Source organism: Danio rerio, chromosome 4, assembly GCF_052040795.2.
Source record: "Danio rerio strain M-AB ecotype USA chromosome 4, GRCz13ab, whole genome shotgun sequence".
Taxonomy (NCBI): Eukaryota; Metazoa; Chordata; class Actinopteri; order Cypriniformes; family Danionidae; genus Danio; species Danio rerio.
The window spans coordinates 58,720,191-58,740,488 of NC_141024.2; the positions used below are offsets into that span (position 1 = coordinate 58,720,191).

Here is a 20,298-nt window from a genome sequence, read left to right on the forward strand (position 1 = left end):
AGATTTAACTTGCACTATAATCTAAGGTGACAAAAACTGACCTGACTTACAAACTGACTTGCTTTCAATATAAATCAAAGACATTTGCATTTTTTAAGAATTAATGAGTTTACTTTTAAACAAAAATTTTGTTAACATTTTGAAAGAAATGAATTCATGCAACAAAAAAATGGTTTCTGGTATGTGACTTACAGTAATTTGACTCAATTAATATTATTGATCTTTCAGAAACCACAGAATGAGTCAGTTTTGTCATTTCATATTGTAATGTACCAAAAAATAAAACGGCCTATTTAAAACTCACCAATCCATTGATGTTTAGATTAAAGAGACTTTATTGTCATTGCAGTAATGCAACAAAATTTAGTTAACTTGGCAGCTCTTAGAAAGAACAGCAGCTATAAGAAATGTAGAAATAGACAAAACAATAAACAATGATAACTGCAAAAAATATATATAATTATATAATATAATATAATATGATATAAATATATATATATATATATATATATATATATATATATATATATATATATATATATATATATATATATATATATAATACATACAGTGAAATAATTGTGCAGTGCTTGTGTATGTAAGTGGTCTACAAACAGAATTGTAAAGTATTGCACAAGTTAATAAACATATTCGAGTTTGTGTAATTATCAGCAATATGGGGAAAATGGGCAAACGCGAAAAGTCATTAAACATGTTCTGTCATAGTTTAAAGCACAATGCATAGCAGCAAAGCAGGAAACTGAACGTAAACAACAACAAATAAGGCAGATTTGTGCAGTAGAGGAGAAGTTTAAACGTTAGTCTAACTAATTTACTTACAAATTTTAAACAAAATGTAATGTTTTCCAGATTCATAAATACATATGTTACCTGAAAGTGATGCACCTGATTCATCTTGTACTTTTGTCCTCTTCTCGGCTCCAGACTGCTGTTGTCTTTTACCTGTCATTGAGCTGCAACTTGCGTCATTTATAATTCAATGCTGCTTACAGCCTCAAAGATAAGTGGACTGCGCCACGTGTACAAAGAAAAAAATTGTCACTTTTTTTGCGTTTGTCATAAAATGAAATTTAACAACATATTTTAAAACAACACCACATTGTTTTTTTTAAAATATTATATCAGTTTATGTTAATATTACTAAAAAAATATTTATTTTTTAATTTAATCATTTTCTTTTTGGTCCCTTTATTAAACTGGAGTCGCCACAGCTGAATGAACCGCCAACTTATCCAGCATATGTTTTACGCAGCAGAAGTCCTTCCCGCCGCAACCCTTAATAAGTATTAATATATATATTTTTTTTAAGCAACGGAGATGGTGCCCCACTTCTGGAGTAGGTGCCCTATGCAACCTGCGTACTCTGCGTATAGGGAGCTGCGGTACTGACCCTGAGTGATACTAAACCCAGGATAACAGAAATTATGGTTTATCAGTAATTATGTTTCACACTGCTCATACCTGTAGTTAACAAATAATCAAGAGTATTCATTAACAGATGATTCATTAACTGTACATCCTAAACCTCTGTTTAACACTCTTATTTGCATATTTCGGTTGTCACGTTGCTGATTGGATGAACAGCAGGCAATCTTATGGTTTAATCACTCATAATGCAGAATTTAATAAAGTGCAGCAGAAAGCCCAATGGTGTCCAGACACAGCCTCTTAGCTCCTTTAAACAGAAACTTTCAACACTTGCTCTAAGTTCTTCTTGCTCTTCTGCTTTGGAGCTGACTCAGATGACTGGTGCTGTGTGTAGAGGTTCTTTGATTTGACACAGCATCTAAAAGTCCAGACACAGCCTTTGAGCGCTGGTGAGCAGAAACTTTCAACACTTTTCCCACCTCTAAGTAATTCCTGGTTTGCTGCTTTGGAGCTGACACTGATGAGCTGTACTGTATATAGAGGTTCTTTTAACTTGACACTGAATCTAAACAAAGTTTCACTCATGTGCATGATGCTTTAAAAAACGTGAGGTGTAAGAGTAATCATTACACAATCATAATGCTAATAAACTAAATTAACTCTCCTCATGTCGTCAGCTATATAAAATGTCACTGTGTAGGTCATTAGTTTCAAGAAAACAAATACTAAAGTACAAATAAATGAAAACAAGGAGCAAATCATGTCATCTAACATCTCCCGATTACTCCAGTTTACACAGTTTCCATCTTTGAACATGTATTTTCTCTCACTGACTGCTGTTTTCATGATGCACGCTTTCCGTTTCTGACAGATCATGAGCCTAGCTGATCAGTTTCTGATTTGCTGTTTCTGTTGCCCAAGTGTCCAGAAGCAACAAGCAAACATTCCTGTTTCACACTGAACAAACTTAGCATCGTATTTGTAGTGTTAACCTTGTATTGTGGTGCTAACACTGCTCCATTGCAGGTCTTCATAACCCTAAGTAAAATGCAGTGCTAACACTGCTTTCAGATTACAGATGTAAAATGTGTCTTTACTTGGTTTAAAAGCAGTGTAAACAGCCCTAAAGTGTTACTGGATGTGGAGTCTCTTTAGTGGATTGCATAAGAAGAAACAACACATCTGCAAGGTGTGATTTTATTCATATCAATACAAATGTGTGTGTATTGAATCAGATTGAAATTCATTTGTTCATTCATCCATTTCCTTCAGCTTAGTCCCTTACTTATCAGGGGTCACCACAGCGGAATGAACGGCCAACTATTCCAGCATATTTTTACACAGCAGATGGCCTTCCAGTCACAACCCAGTACTGGGTAACAGATTGAAATTGCCAAATGTGTAAAATGCTAAATGCTATAAAGAGCAAAAAGTCAAGAGCAATAACTATTCTAATATACTCCAGTATGACGAACAGTTAAAGGAATCAGTGTATGTAATCAAAATTATCTGAAATAATTCTGATTGCTCGTTCACCTAAAACATAATATTGGAAAGGCTGTATGTGAAGGAGAGTCAGCAGTCATGAATATTGATGTGATACTTTAAGATGTCCTTCTGGGGTCAAATGGTGCTTTATTTCTCACAGCATACTTTACAGCTTCATGTGATGTATTATGAACAATGTCTTTGCTCTGTACATACTTTGCTGTGTGTTATAAAGATGATGTTGAATCTTTGTTGAGTGTGTGAGTGTGTGTGTTTGCTGATGCGAGGGCTCGATCAATAAGGAGAGCTAATCAGGATGTGTGTGTTCATCACTGCTGTTGACATGAGCAGAAACAGCAGTCAGCATCTTCACAACACAAAGAGATGTGTGATTGTCCAACTGTGTGATGTGGACTATTGCTGTGTTTGTAGATTGTCTGGCTGTATGGTGACAGAGGAAGGCTGTGGTTTTCTGTCTTCGGCTCTGACTTCAAACCCCTCACACCTGAGAGAGCTGGATCTGAGCTACAATCATCCAGGAGATTCAGGAGTCAAGCTGCTCTCTGAACAACTGGAGGATCCAAACTACACACTGGACACACTCAAGTATGTGGAGCATCACTGGCCTTATGCTTTTGCACTGAATGGCTTTAAAAACAAACTAAAAAGGTACTTTCTAATATTCCGTTTTCTGTGATGGTTATGGGGTGAGGACAGACAAGATACAGCTTGTAGAGTATTACAGTCCTGTCTATGAAGAGCAAATAATTTATTATCAAATTAATCTGTAAATGTTGGAGTGTATTGGGTCAGTTGTGACATTAAGCGGGACACACTGTACAGTTTCAGCATTTGAGCTGAGCAGAGAAACTTCCTCCATTTCTGCTGAAGAATCCTAAAATATCAGGTCAGGAATAGGGTTGGGGATTGAAAATTGATTCAGATTCTGGAATCAGACACTTAGATAATTATTAAGATACTTTTTATATAAAATGAACATTTCCATTTCTCTTATCGATTCCTGTGCAAACATTTTTATTTTTTCATCTTTAATTATATAAACAATGTAAGAATCAGCTCTTTGGTTTAAATCACATTTAAACTTTGGGGATTTGAATCTAAAGAATTCAACTTCTAACATTTGCTAAGTTCTTAGCATTGCAACCTAAGAGAAACCATAAAAGCAGAGATTTTCACTGTTCTTTGCTTCTTAAATATAATTCACACCAGTTTCAGCAATGGATAGAAACCTTGTTTTTGTTACTTGCATTCTGATTGAATTTTGGCTTTCTTGACTGGTCCAAAGGGAACTCTCGGTGAAGCTGATTGGTCAGTGTAGCAACTCCAATGACGTTCTGGAATTTCCTCGTCGATGAATAGGGGTTTCCTTATTTTCAGGGAAGCTTGGAGTCGGTTGCTAGGGATACGGATGTTGGACGAGGCGGCATTCGAAGCCCTTCCTTGGGTTTTTGTAGTTATGACGGGGTTTCACTAGCATCATGTCTAGACAGACTATGTCCTCTTACATCCAGGCCAGCCCGTGCCAGTCCTTCTGCACCCTGGCTCTCTGATGTTCTCCGTGAGCATCGCTCAAAACTTCGGGCTGCAGAGAGAATTTGGCGAAAAACAAAAAATCCTGAACAGCTCATAACATACCAAACTCTTATATCCTCTTTCTCGACTGAGGTTACTTCTGCAAAGCAGACATATTTCCATCAGAAAATCAACAATGCCACCAATCCTCGCCTACTTTTTAAAACATTTTCCTCCCTCCTCTATCCTCCTCCTCCTCCACCCGCATCCTCCACACTTACTACTGATGACTTTGCTACATTATTTTGCACCAAAACTGCAAAAATCAGTGCTTAATTTGCTGCACCTACAACAAACACGCAAGATACACCACCAACACCACACACACTCAGCTCTTTTTCTCAGCTCTCTGAGTCTGAGGTGTCCAAACTCGTGCTATCTAGCCATGCAACCACCTGTCCACTCGATCCCATTCCCTCTCATCTCTTGCTAAACCATCTCTCCTGCAGTCATACCAACACTGACTCACATAATCAACACATCTCTTGACTCTGGTTTATTCCCCACTTCATTTATGCATGCTGGGGTAACCCCACTGCTAAAGAAACCCAACCTGGATCAAACGCTACTTGAAAACTACAGACCGGTATCCCTGCTTCCATTCATGGCCAAGATTCTGGAGAAAGTTGTGTTCAATCAAGTCCTGGACTTTCTTACTCAAACCAGCCTCATGGACAACAAGCAATCTGGCTTTAAGAAAGGCCACTCAACTGAGACTGCCCTGCTCTTGGTCGTGGAGGATCTCAGACTGGCTAAAGCAGATTCAAAATCATCAGTCCTCATTTTGCTGGACTTGTCAGCTGCTTTTGACACTGTCAACCACCAGATCCTGCTATCTACGCTCGAGTCACTGGGCTTTGCAGGCACGGTTATTCAGTGGTTCAGATCTTACCTCTCTAACAGGTAATTCAGGGTGTCTTGGAGGGGAGAGGTGTCCAACCTACAGCATCTAAACAGTGGGGTAACTCAGGGCTCTGTTCTTGGGCCACTTCTCTTCTCCATCTACACGACATCTCTTGGACCAGTCTTACAGAAACATGGATTTTTCTAACACTGCTATGCTGATGATACCCAGCTATACCTCTCTTTTCATCCTGATGATCCCTCGGTTCCAGCTCGCATCCCAGCCTGCCTGTCAGACATTTCACACTGGATGAAAGATCATCATCTTCAGATTAACCTCGCGAAAACGGAAATGCTTGAAGTTTCTGCCAACTCGACTCTGCACCATAACTTTTCAATCCAGATGGATGGGGCAACCATTACTTCATTTAAAATGGTAAAAAGCCTTTGAGTAACGATTGATGACCAACTACATTTTTCTGACGACATTTCTAAAACAGCTCGATCTTGCAGATTCGCACTTTATAACATCAGAAATGTCCGACCCTTCCTATCTGAACATGCAGCTCAACTCCTTGTTCAAGCTCTTGTTCTCTCCAAACTGGATTACTGCAACTCTCTACTAGTGGGGCTTCCAGCTAACTCTATCAAACCTCTTCAGCTGCTTCAGAACACAGCAGCACAAGTGGTCTTTAATGAACCTAAAAGAGCATATGTCACTCCGCTACTCACCCGTTTGCACTGGCTGCCAGTTGCTGCTCGCATTAAATTCAAAGCTCTGATGTGTGCTTACAAAGCTACCTCTGGCTTTGCTCGTTCTTATCTGCTCTCACTTCTGCAGATTTATGTGCCCTCCAGAAACTTGCATTCTGTGAATGAACGTTGCCTCGTGGTTTCATCCCAAAGAGGGAAGAAATCACTTTCCAGAACTCTCGCATTCAATCTGCCCAGTTGGTGGAATGAACTCCCTAACTGCATCAGAACGGCAGTCACTTTCTGTCTTTAAGAAACGACTAAAAACTCAACTATTTAGTCTCCACTTTCCTTCCTAATCTGCAATTGCCTCTCTGGCTATACTATTAACTGTACTCAAAAAAAATTACATTACTAATGCTTTGCTTCTTAGACTTTACACACCTGAAACTTGCCTACAGCACTTATTCATTGTTGCTCTTATAGTTGTGTAAATTGCTTCCTTGTCCTCATTTGTAAGTCGCTTTGGATAAAAGCGTCTGCTAAATGACTAAATGTAAATGTTTCAGAGTTCAGATGTGTTGACCCGATGGCTTGTTGTTGAAGTGGTTGCACAAGCAGATCGGGGGTTGAGCCGGCAGCAGGTGAAGGTCGCGGTTTGCTCCGTGATGTAACGGCCACTGTACGAGAAGAGCGACGTCCGAGCAGCGACGGGGGGGACGACTGGCAAAAATGACCGGCAAAAGACGACAAAGAAGTTTCCTTGTTCAAAGTTTATAGGCTTTGGTATAGGCTGGGCCTACACAATGATTAGTCCAATCAGAGAAGCTGCGGGGTGGGGTCACACCTCAACTGCCTCTTCTAGAAGGCCGGGTTGACACATTGTGTGGGTGCTGCTTTGATAGGATAGTTGTTAAAATAAAGTATCATATAACATGGACACCTTTCATAGTATGGTTTCTTCATACCAATGCATTTGCAACTTTCCTAGCTTTCAATCAATACCAAACATGAAGTATTTCACAAGCATTCTGTAGATTTCATATGTCACCGAGGCCTATAACTCAATAACTATCCATAACAGTTTGTTAAACACATGGAAAATGAACACACAAAACCTACAGACACATAAAGCAAACATATATTACTTAAATAATTACAGTTTTACTTAAATGTCCATTTAAACTTTGGAAGCTTTTCTGGTTGCTTCTGTCTCTGTCTGAGATTGTGTATTGCCTTGCAGACACCATTTGCAGGCACGGACAAAAGGGGCTTTGATGAGCTTTCTCAAAAACTGGTTTGGGGGGTCTTTGAGTGTAGCCTCTTTTATTGTGTTAAGATGTAAAGTTGATAAGCACGAATTTGTGATCGTGACTGGCAAGTCATCCTGTAGATAGCTTTTTTGCTGGGTGCCTGTGGATTTCTTTGAAAATGAAATCAAAGTTCAGACATGTAGGCACCAACCAATCTTTTGAGGATAATATGGTCTGTGACTTGTTCGGTTCTGGAAGGATCCGTTGACTCCCTACAACATAGTTTAGAGATGGACTGCAACATGTGCAAAACAGATCCCAGAGGCGATCGGTACATTTATAGCTGTGGATATGAGATATGGTCTCGAAATTGCCATGATGTCGTGCGACCAGTTTTCACAGCAAAATGTTCACCACATGTGCAGAATTAGGAGGCATTCACGCAGCGCTTAGGAATAGTTTAAAACAGTTGACATGTCAACGTGCTGCAGTAAACAGCCAGCAATGCTTGCCCCGCCTTTTTATTGGCCCACTGCGTTAGAACAGAACGCGATTGGTTGATATCAGCTGTCAATCACTTAGTTCCAATGACAGGGAGCTACAGCCGCAAAAATGTAAATAGCTGGATACGAGAGAATGAAAATAACACTGAAAGATTTAGTTTTAGAATTCAGCTAAAGTATAATGGCACAATACTGCTATTAAGATGACATATGCAAATAATAAGTAATATGTCAATATCATATGTGCAATATCAGATACCACCCGTGAGAACAGCACAGTTATTATTGTCAATTCAGTTCATCTTATTCATGTCAACACACATGAGAAGGGTGCGCGACGTAGCCAATTTGATGACCGGGAGATTATCACTAGTTTGCGGGCATCCGGAGACTCGCGAAACTTCCCACCCTACTCATAATTCTCTCTTCATATAGCCGTATACCTATTACATATCCATTAAACAAAGTGATATAACCGCGCTCGGATCGTATCGCTTTCTCACTGCAATCGATCCGCTTCAGAGTTTGTTTCAATCGAGCCGAGACCACCTCATTCAATCGATCTCGGAGCGATTGATTTGGAGCGGATCCTAGCGCGATTGGTGGTTTCACATATGCCAAACGAACCGTGTTAAATGGGCAAACGAGACAGGTTCCGAAACAAAAGTGTAGGTGTGAAAACACCCTAAAACGTGTAGTAACGGTGCTCATCATTTTTGGTGGGTGTGACTAAATTTTGTCTGATCCGCCTAAATATTTGAAGTTAGGAGTACCGGTGCTACAAAGAAAAAAGGTTAATTTTGAGTCCTGTGAGACCTTAATCGTTAGTGGAAATGTAGGGTTTTAAGAAAATGTAAATGCAATAGAGCCCTGTTGCTTTTTTCCTTCATAAGCCCATTTCAGTAAGTTAATTCCTGCTTTCAGATCCATTAAAATGGCAGATGATAGTCAAATCAAGCAGATCTGTGGTGTCTGAAGAGACGGTGGACACTCATCTTTCTGAAAAAAAAAAATATTTAAAAATAGATTGAAACTGAGTTCCATATAAAAACTAAATTGTTGTTTTCTTTTTATTTGTTTAACTGCTACAATATAATATTTATTTTTTTATAAGCAGCTTTTTGGTTTTGAGCATAAGGAAGGATTTGTTTTATTTCCTGCTAAGCAGAAACCTTTATTACTATAGTATAGCTCTATTACTGTTTAAAGTAAAAAAAAAAAAAAAAAAATAAAAAGATCAAACTTTTATGATGTTAGTTTTAATACATTAAAAAATTTAAATCAGAGACATCCTCTGGCTTTTTTCTTCTTTTGCTGCATCGAAAACATACCGAACCGTGACACCACTGTGTCGTACTGAACCGTGATTTTTGTGAACCGTTATACCCCTACTATACTGTAAATGAATATCAGCTGCTTCAGTCCAACATTTACGTCAGCAGGAGGATAAAGATGAAACCAGGGTGGACATTTCAAGAAGACAATGATCCAAAACACAGCCAAGGAGACTCTCAGAAGCTTTCAGGGAAAGAAAATCAAGCTGTATAATGGCCCAGTCAATTACCTGATCCAAATCCAATAGAAAATAAAAAAATAAAGCTCAGATTTGATAGACGAGACCCACAAAACCATCACGATTTTGACACTCTGTTGAAGTCTGTGAGAAACTCTCACCGGAGTAATGCATGTGAATTCATTCTCTATATGAGAGGCGTCTTTAAGCTGCTAGCACCACAAGTCTTTTATATAAAGTATTAATTACATTTCAGCAGTTCAGCTCCTTCTCCTTCTGTCATTTCATTGTTATTACACATAACTCATTTCTCAGATTTGTTTGTTTTTTTAGTTTTATTTTTATGTTTAAATTGTTTGAGTTTTTACCACAATCTGCTTCAATTCCATGTCAACAGCTCCTGTAGAAATATTATTCCCAGGAGAAAACATGATGTGTTCAATACGTATATCCCCCACTGTACATATTAAACCTGTAAAACAGATAAAGTGCAGATATAGGTCTAATAGATGAGAAATAAATCAAATCAAGCATCTATAATCTCATTATTTAATGCAGTAAGTAGGCTGGCCTATACATAAAGTGTGTTTAATTGATCTGGAGCTTTAATAATATCTGCTCTAGTAAGTTAGAAAAATTGCATCAGTAGCCTAATGTGTCTCCTTTGTCCATTTGTGATCAGATTAATAAAAATGAACCTAAATAACTGCATGAACAGAGCCTAAATGACTTTTTATTTTTACTTTTTTTTCATTGGAATCAAAACTGGAAATCAATAAGATTCAAAATTGATCATCAGAATTAAAATAGGAATCAGTAAAATTCTACCAATATCTACGGTGGCCGGGAAGTGCAAAACAACATTACAAAGTGTGAAACACTTTTAAAAAGCTCGAGAGAAATTTACATTTTGAAAAACATTTTTACTTATCATCAGACACAATTACATAGGGAAAACAATTTTAAATTTTAGAAAAAAATTAACAAGACCCAAAACACTTTTACAAATCCCGAAACAAATTTACAATTACAGATTCCCTACGGAAAGGGCATGTACCACACACCAAAGGGACATGAATGTAACACACACACTGGAAAATATCAATAATATCCAGCTCGTGTGTGACTTTGTAGACAGGTTTTTATGAGTCTACAACAATAAAAATCATGGTTTGACCAACTGCGATAAAAACATAATGAAGCTATTCTGAGAAAATGTCAGCGTGAGAGTGTGTAAAAACAATCAAAGCACAGCAAATGTCACTGATAAATATATCAAAACCGATCCTATCCTGTAGACCCGAGTAGCTCAGTTAGATCCTTTTGGCTTGGGTTCGAATGCCGTTGATGACATGTCAATTAAAATAATTTCTTTGCATTCATTTTGGTTTATACTGTTCTGCTACACAGGTATTAAAATCAATAATGTTTACACTGACACCAAGTAATAAGAATCTTTATTTGGTATGGGCATTGTTACGGCCAGCTCGCTCCCGACCGTACCATAAAAAGGATCAGACACACAAAAAGATATATAATGAAAAAAAACATTTATTAAAGGGAATAATAAAGTATAACAAACTGTCTAGGGATTTGAAATAAATAAGAAAGCAGGTGAAATTCTCTCAACTAATACAAAACAAAACATAAGACGGCAACACAAAAGAGTTGGAGCAAAATGACCTCTCTGTGGAATAACGGTCCACCAGAGGAAGTGCCGTTCTTCACAAAAAATTCAAATATATACTTTCTCCACCCATAAATTAACTAATTAACGGTGACGTCACATGGCGAGGCCACCGAAAGGTAGGAAAGAGAAGACAGGGTCGTAACACCTCCCTCCTCAAAAGGATTCTGCAAAGAATCAAAAAGAAAAAAAAAATTAGCAAACAATAACAGAAATACATCCCTTCACAAAACAGCTCACTCTTCCTCCTCTTCCAACACCTCTGGGCCCTAGAAGTGCAAAAAGAACAACAAAAGTGAAACATGCAATATGAATAGCTATACTCTAGAGAGTGTATCCGCGATCACATTATCTTTCCCGCGCACATGCTTAATTTCAAGATGGAAAGGCTGTAAAATTAGACTCCATCGCATGATTCGTTGGTTTCGGTTTTTCATCCGATTTAAAAAAACCAAGGGGTTATGATCAGTATAAACAACAATCGGTGCGGCGATCGACCCTAAATAAACCTCAAAATGTTGTACAGCCAGAACAAGAGCAAGGGCTTCCTTTTCAATGGTGGAATAAACCTGTTGATGACGATTAAACTTTTTTGAAAAGTAGCTTACAGGGTGTTCTACTTGATTTAAATCCTCCTGCAAAAGAACCGCGCCTGCACCACAACCACTAGCATCAACTGCGAGACGGAAGGACTTCTCAAAGTTGGGAGCTGTCAAAACTGGGGAACTAGCTAACAAGGCCTTACAATTTTCAAAGGCTTGTTGACATGTCTCCGACCACTGGTACTCAATTTTTGGACTCAATAAATCAGTCAAAGGTGAAACGATACTAGCAAAGTTTTTACAAAAACTCCGGTAGTAACCAATCATCCCAAGAAATCGTCGTAATTCACGCCGATTACTGGGAGTTGGAAAATTACAAATGGCTTCAACTTTTGCTCCAATTGGTTTAACGTACCCGTTTCCCACTATTTTACCCAAATAGGTGACTGTGGCTTTTCCAAATTCGGACTTCGCAAGATTGATTGTTAAATTAGCCTCTGCCAAACGTGAAAATAGGTCTTCGATTTGATCAAGATGTTCAGACCAGGTAGAACTATACAAAACGACATCGTCAAGATAAGCCTCGCATCCAGACATTTCATGCAATACACGATTAACCAATCGTTGGAATGTTGCGGGGGCATTACGGACCCCAAAAGGCATCACAGTGTATTGAAGGAAAGAGTCTGGGGTAACGAAAGCAGATAATTCTCTTGCCCGAGCAGTTAAAGGTACTTGCCAATAGCCCTTAAGTAGATCAAACTTACTTACATTTTTGGCAGAGCCAACATGATCTACACAGTCATCTATTCGAGGCAAGGGAAAACAGTCTGGTTTGGTAAAAGAATTTAATCTTCTATAATCTGTGCAAAACCGATATGAACCATCAGGTTTGTTCACCAATACACAAGGGGAACTCCAGGAACTAAAACTTGGTTCAGCCAAATTATGAGCAAGTAGGTAGTTCACCTCTCTTTTTAAAAGCTCTCGTTTTATTGGATTGACCCTATAAGCATTTTGTTTGATAGGACAAGAATTTCCTACATCAATGTCATGTTCAATGACAGTAGTGCGACCAGGGACATCCAAAAAAAGTGAAGGAAATGACATCACTAATTCAATGATGTCATTTCTCTCATCTTCCGTCAAATAAGACAGATGGCCAGACAAATCAGAAAGAATCTGAGAGTTGTTAAGGCGTCCATCTATTTTCCCTTGGGACAGAAGACTCCCATCCTCATTTTTCTCAGATAAGTCCTCACCCATACTGCAAGACAGAGAAGGGAACACAGAGAAATGTTCTAAACCAGAATGATCACATAGGGGCGCCACACTGACAGAGGCAGAACAAACAGGAGCAACAAAAGGTTTCAACAAATTAATGTGACAAACCTGAACTTTCTTCCGACGTTCAGGAGTATTCAACAAATAATTATTGTCTGAAAGACGTTTAGCTACACTGTAAGGTCCAGTGAATTTCGCTTGGAATGGATTAGTAGGAAGAGACAACAATGCTAAAACCTGATTACCTGTCTGAAAACTCCGAAATTTGTCCTTCTTGTCAAAGTGTTGCTGCATTTTCTTTTGTGACTTACCCAATTTCTTTTTAGCAACAGCTTGCATCTCATAAAGTCTACGACGAAAACCACTTACATAATCTATAAGGTTGTCTGGAGGTTTAGATGAATGCCACACATCAGCCAAAACAGTAGTGGGCCCTCGTATTTCATGTTCAAAAACTAATTCATTTGGGCTAAAGCCAATACTTTCTTGAGTTACCTCACGTATAGCTAATAGCAACCATGGCAGGCCTTCTTCCCAATCACCATCGAGCTCCACACAATATGACCTTAAAAGAGACTTCAGGGTTTGATGAAATCTTTCAAGCGCTCCCTGGCTCTGTGGATGATATGCACTAGAAATATTGTGTTTAACTCGAAGTTGACGGAGGGCTTTTGCGAACTGTTTGGACATGAAGTTAGAACCTTGGTCTGATTGAATCACTTTGGGGATACCAAATATAGACATAAAATTAGTAAGGGCCTTCAGAATGGACTTCGTAGTTATAGATCTCAGTGGGTAAGCCGCAGGATAACGGGTAGTCTGGCACATAATGGTAAGGAGATAGTGATGACCAGCCCTGGAACGAGGTAAAGGACCAACACAATCAATAATCAAATGGTCAAAAGGGTTAGATGTCACAGGAATAGGCTGTAATGGAGCGGTTGGCACTTTTTGGTTTGGCTTACCAGTAAGTTGACATGTGTGACAGGAACGTATAAATCTGGCCACATCTCGTTTTACTCCAGGCCAGTAAAACTGTCGCATAATACGATCATAGGTTTTCCGAACGCCTGTATGACCAGCGAGTCCTTGATGGGCTAACTGCATCACAGATTCCCTAAAAGCAAGAGGGACTACAATCTGGGTTCTAGACTTTAAATTGTCATCAAACATGGCTACTCTCCGACAAAGTAGACCATCTTCAAAGAAATAAGAAGAAAGATCACCCATATTAGAACCTGCTTGGGAGACTACGGTTTTCAATGTGTCATCAAGCTGCTGTGCATGAATTAGTTCCTCTCTGGGAACCTGCAACAGAGAAGTTAAAGGATACTTATCAACATCAGAAGGAACAGTATGTAAAACCTCAGTGGCATTAGAGTCTAGGCTTTGGGGTGAATTTGTAATTTCCTCCAGATCAGGGGATAGTGAAGAGCAGATATTTTTGTCTTTTTCCGGACTCTCTGGCAGATCACATGTAAATTCACCCGAATCAACAGTGGAAAAGAAAGTGTTACCAAGTGAAACATCTGTAGCTTGGTTTTCAGGCAGTTGTTTTGCCATTGATCGGGTGACTGCACAGGCTGGAAACAAATTAGAGAAGATGTTACTCTTTTCAACATCAGATTTACTAGGTGCAGATATTACTATGGGCAAAGCAGTCACCTTACTCTCTCCCCAAACATTTCCCCCAGCTAAATCATTTCCTAAAATAAATGTAATTCCAGGAACTGGAAGTGCAGATCGAACACCAACTACAACATCACCAGAGATTATGGTTGAGGAAAGATGAATTCGGTGTAATGGCACGTCAACAAATCCCATTTCAAAACCTCTTACCAATACACAAGTTCCAGTAGCAGTTTCAGAACTTAAAGGCAACACTCCTCCCAAAAGGACTGTGCTGATCCCATGTCTCGGAGGATACGCACAGGGACCATTTCCTCAGAACCTAATAAAGACACAGCTCCTTCAGTGATAAAGGGTGTATAATCAACAAAATCATTCACCTTTTGGTCAAACAATGCACCACAGGAATGAGATAAATGACCAGCACTTTCTATGAAAGTGTCATCTACAGTCAATGGGGCGACAAGAGAAACAGGTTTTGAAAAATTCTCTTTCTTTTTCAGAACAGGGCATTCAGAAATTTTATGGCCAGACTTTTTGCAATAGAAACAGATGAGGTCTCTTGAAACAGTGGTTTTTCCAATATTTCCAACAACAGGTGCCCTTATATTTTGTCCAAACACAGCAGGCTTTTGTTTGACTTGACAAGACCTAAACTTATTCATGTCACTTCGAAAACTGGCTGAACTAAATGTGCCCTGATGAGTTAAAACAAATTCATCAGCCATAATGGCAGCATCTGCAAGTTTACTCACTTTGTGTTCATTTAAATAAGTAGCTACAGCAGAAGGAACACAGTGTTTAAACTCCTCTAGAAGTAACAATTCTCTTAACTTCTCTTTAGTTTCAACTTTCATTGAAGTGCACCATCGCTCAAATAGACTCTCTTTTTCCCTTGCAAATTCAACAAATGTACAATTTTCAGTTTTGATTAAATTTCTAAATTTTTGACGATATGCCTCAGGCACCAGTTCATATGCATGCAATACAGCAGTTTTCACAGTTTCATACTCACCACTTTGTTCCAGGGTGAGAGCAGAATAAATATCTTGAGCTTTTCCTGTGAAAACACACTGCAACAACAAAGTCCAAAATTGTTTTGGCCATTTCAGCGATAAAGCAACACGCTCAAAATGATCAAAATATTTTTCTACCTCTTTTTCAGAAAATGGCGGAACTAATCTCATGTTTCGATGAACATCAAACACTAATGCAGACGACTGTTCTGGCACCGGATGCACGTCAGCTCGCGGTGTTTCCGCTCGTTTTGCTGCTAATTCCAACTCCAACTTCTTTAACTGAAACGCTCTCTCTTCCCGTTCCCTCTCTAACTCAAGTTCCAATTTTCGTACAGACAACTGTTGTTCTAGTTTCCTAGCTTCAAATTCCCGTTCTGTTTCTCTCTCTTTCATAGCGCGACCCTCGCGATCAGCACGGAGCTTTTCTGCATCTAAATACAGCTGTTTCTCTTGTATTGACATCTCTGGGAATTTTAACTCACTTTCCACATCAATATCACAGGAAGAAAACACTGAAGATTCACAAAGAACAGCAGTTCTTACCTTTAAAACTCCCCTTTCAACCAGAGATCGTTTCAAAGTTGCTATAAGGGTGTCCTTTTTTTTCTTATCATGTGTAGCGAGATCGATGCTAAAACGCTCGGCAATTTGTATTAATTCTTCCTTTGTACAACGCTCAATTAAAGCTTCCGAGGGACAAGCAAAAAAATCATCGAGTACTGAAGACATTTTTGTATTAGCATTCACGAATACAACACAAATAAACAAACACTCCCGTACTCACCCGGAAACTGCCCTCTGTACAAAAACTACAATTCCCATAAGCCACTGCTTCGGAATGAACTACAACTGAACGTTACGCATCTACCCATTCACAAAAAACTTCAAAGACTTACCACAAGTCGGACACGTAGGTACGCGAGGAAGAGAGAAGCGCACGAATCACAAACGCCGTCAGTAACAAAATATATTCACCTTTATACTCAGAGAAACTCCAGCTCCTATCTAAGAAGAAAACTAACTAATTCCTATCTAGTCTTCAGAGGTGTACCAGGCTCGGGGCGGCATTAAACGCTGAGCTCAGTGACAATCGGTCTTTAGACCAAAAGTCCGAAAGCGTACCCCCGACAGAGATTAAAATCTCCACCTAGGATAACCTCCAAAAATAAGAAAGGCAAAATAATAAACAAAACAACAAACAGTGCACCGATGGAAGGATTGTATTCACAACCCAGCTGGATACACTCTTTCTAACCGGAGTTTCTAGTATATAAAGGTGAATAGCCAATCCAAAAAAAAACTACTCACCCGCATAAAGGAATGCCGGACGAGCCACCCAATTTATGTTACGGCCAGCTCGCTCCCGACCGTACCATAAAAAGGATCAGACACACAAAAAGATATATAATGAAAAAAAACATTTATTAAAGGGAATAATAGAGTATAACAAACTGTCTAGGGATTTGAAATAAATAAGAAAGCAGGTGAAACTCTCTCAACTAATACAAAACAAAACATAAGACGGCAACACAAAAGAGTTGGAGCAAAATGACCTCTCTGTGGAATAACGGTCCACCAGAGGAAGTGCCGTTCTTCACAAAAAATTCAAATATATACTTTCTCCACCCATAAATTAACTAATTAACGGTGACGTCACATGGCGAGGCCACCGAAAGGTAGGAAAGAGAAGACAGGGTCGTAACAGCATGTTTTGTTGCCGTGAAAAAGTGACAAATCTGCCAATCTGCAAACGTGGATTGTTCACATCTGAAAAGGGGCCTCAGTTAACACGGACACCAGTTAAACCATAACACAGGCTTCCTTCAGTTTACTGTTAAGAGTCCTCAAGCAGATGTTTAAACCGTGTATACTTGACATCATGTTCATGATTACAGCGTATGAGTGGCTCTCGTTAAAATATTAAACACTTTGATGCAGTATGTCTGGTGTTTCCGTCTGTTCCGCGTCCTTTATAAACTCTAAACACCGACCACATGTAAAGCTAAACTGCGTTAAGCTGCTCATGTGACACAAAACGGGCAAAACAACCCTCGACCGCTGACCATGTCCGGTCACCATAAACCTTGTTTACACCATGTACTCCACAGCGCGAATTTACAGCGCTCACCAACAACAACAACAAATTTCCCCCGCGTTACTCCTGGTGTGGTACATTCACGTCACTTCCGGTGTGTGGTACATGCCCTTTCCGTAGGGAATCTGTAATTGTAAATCTGTTTCGGGATTTGTAAAAGTGTTTTGCGTCTTGTTATTTTTTATCTAAAATGTAAATTTGTTTTGTCCTTGGTAAAATTGTTTTCCCTATGTAATTGTGTCTGATGACAAGTAAAAATGTTTTTCAAAATGTAAATTTGTTCCGAGCTTTGTAAAAGTGTTTCACACTTGTAATGTTGTTTTGCACTTCCCGGCCACCATAGATAACCAACGCCATTCAGCAATCTGTAAGGTTTTAGAGCATAATGAAAATGGAGCTGCAGAATGTGTTTTCCACATTAGACAGACTAAAATGAGTATTTACAGTAACTTGAGGGGGATTGAACAACAGCAAGAAGGGATTCATCTGTCGGCTGAATTTAGCCTGGACTCAGCAGCATGTCAACAGGATAAACTGTTATTATTATTCCGTTTTCTATTTCCACATCTTAAGGCAGTTATTAATGCACTGATATCCTCTATTGTTGATCAGCTAATCAGAATCCAGCATTCAGCAGACACTGTAAATGTCTTATTGTAATAAATCTGCATAATGAGTGATGTTTGATCACAATCATTCTGACTACAGATCTGCTGAAAATAAAGTGTGTTTAGTGTTTTTTCACTGACTAAATGTGAATCTGTGTGTGTTTACAGTCTGAATCATGGAGGAGAGAAGAGGATTACAGCAGGACCACGCAAATGTACGACTACACTAACACAAACACACACTCACACATTTTCTCACACATGCACGAAAAAGCACAAACATGCGCACACACATAAGCTCTCACATAAACACTTTCTCTCTCTCTTTCTCACACACACACACACACACACACACACACACACACACACACACACACACACACGTTATAAATGTGTCTCTTCTTGTGTTCAGATGTCTGTTTTTTTACACTGGATCCAAACACAGCAAACACTCGTCTCATTCTGTCTAAGAAGAACAGAGAGGTGAAGTGTGTGAGAGAGAATCAGTCATATCCTCGTCATCCAGACAGATTTGATGATCATCCTCAGGTGTTGTGCAGAGAAAGTGTGTGTGGACGCTGTTACTGGGAGATTGACTGGAGTGGAGGTAATGAAGTGTGTATATCAGTGACATATAAGAGCATCAGGAGGAAGAGAGGTTATGAGTGTAGGTTTGGATATAATGCTCAGTCCTGGAGTTTGATCTGCTCTTCCTCCAGATTCTCATTCACACACAATGACACACACACTGATCTCCCAGTGAAGCCGTTCAGCAGGAGAATAGGAGTGTTTGTGGATCACTGTGCAGGAACTCTGATCTTCTACAACATCTATAGAGACACAATGAGCCTCATCCACTCAGTCCAGACCACATTCACTGAGCCGCTCATTCCTGGGTTTTGGGTTTATTCTGGGTCATCAGTAAAACTGCTGAAGACTGAGGAGAGATTTACCCAGAATCCTCTGCAGGATCAGTGAGATGATCTGTGTGTGTGTTTGTGTGAGAGCGTGTCTGTCTGTGTGTGTGTGTGTGTGTGTGTGTGTCAAATGTTACTTTATAAAGTGTCTTTCACAAACATAATTTACTAAGAACAGGTCTTGATTTCTTTTATATTCTTGATTTTCCTATGTTGTTTGTGCACAAATAATAAAATCAATGTCAAATCCACTAGAGATGATGTTTATTTGACGATCAACATGTGAAATTTCTGAATCCTGTCAAATAAATAATTAACAGCTCACAGACTCAAATCAACTTCAGAGAGTTTCTGGAAATCACATCAGCAACAAATATCAACAAATATCAAGCAAGTAAATGAAGGATGAATGAATGAAGTGTGTTTGTTTTCTTATTCATGCCGTTCTTTGGGTTATTTCATTATTTGAACATAAAAAATAATGAAAACACTTCTTATTTAATGCAGCCAGAATAATGTTAGATATACTGTTCTGCCACCATACACACTGCATTACACACACACACACACCTCACACTAGTGCTCATTCGTTTATTGTAGTGTGATATAAAAATTATGTAATTCATAAACACATATAAATGCACATATATTAAAACAAAACAACCACTAAATATTAAAGACTCTGAAGCTGCTGGCGGCTGTTAAACGAGTGATAATGAAAAGTCCTTGTGAAAGGGTTCATTATTCAACATCATGAGTCTCTCTAATGCTCAAATCTGGACTTTCAGAGCAGACTAATAAGCTTTTACAGCATCTTCTACATGTTTATTAAAGATTACTTTAATGAGCTTTTCAGAATCCATTGATTCTCTGCTTGAATGCTGACTCTAAATCATGATGGTCATGATGGCTTTTGTATTTGTGAGTCAAGATTAAAGAAAGTGGATGATATGTTGAATCTGTTCACTCTTTTTAGCCTTTTTCATCTTCATAGATGTAATTAATCGTACGTCCAGTTTTAGCACATTTTGTATTGATTTGAATAAAACACCTGTGATACCGACAATAATAATGGCATCATTGTAAGGAATGCTTACAGCTAATTTAATATCAGATCTCTGTATATTTATCAAACAGTTTAATGATTTGTTTCTCATGTGATGGCCAGTGTGGTGGCCACACATTGAGAGTGAGGCATGCACGCACACATACACACACACACACACACACACACACACACAT

At 38.9% G+C, this 20,298-nt stretch overlaps 1 protein-coding gene across 4 annotated transcripts in view; it reads left to right on the top strand.

The window, feature by feature from the left end:
- The window catches only part of si:dkey-11n14.1, a 42,796-nt gene extending 23,326 nt beyond the window's left edge, over positions 1-19,470 (top strand). For 3 of the 4 annotated variants that reach the window (XM_087245668.2, XM_088649626.1, XM_087245670.2), the window contains 3 exons: positions 3,310-3,483; positions 18,308-18,354; positions 18,552-19,470. In XM_087245668.2, coding sequence (XP_087101794.1) covers positions 3,310-3,483; positions 18,308-18,354; positions 18,552-19,117 — 787 coding nt within the window. In that variant the 3' untranslated portion in view covers positions 19,118-19,470. The remainder of the gene's footprint in view (positions 1-3,309; positions 3,484-18,307; positions 18,355-18,551) is intronic. The other variant, NM_001445050.1, reaches the window with a different exon arrangement.
- Positions 19,471-20,298: the final 828 nt, after the last annotated feature.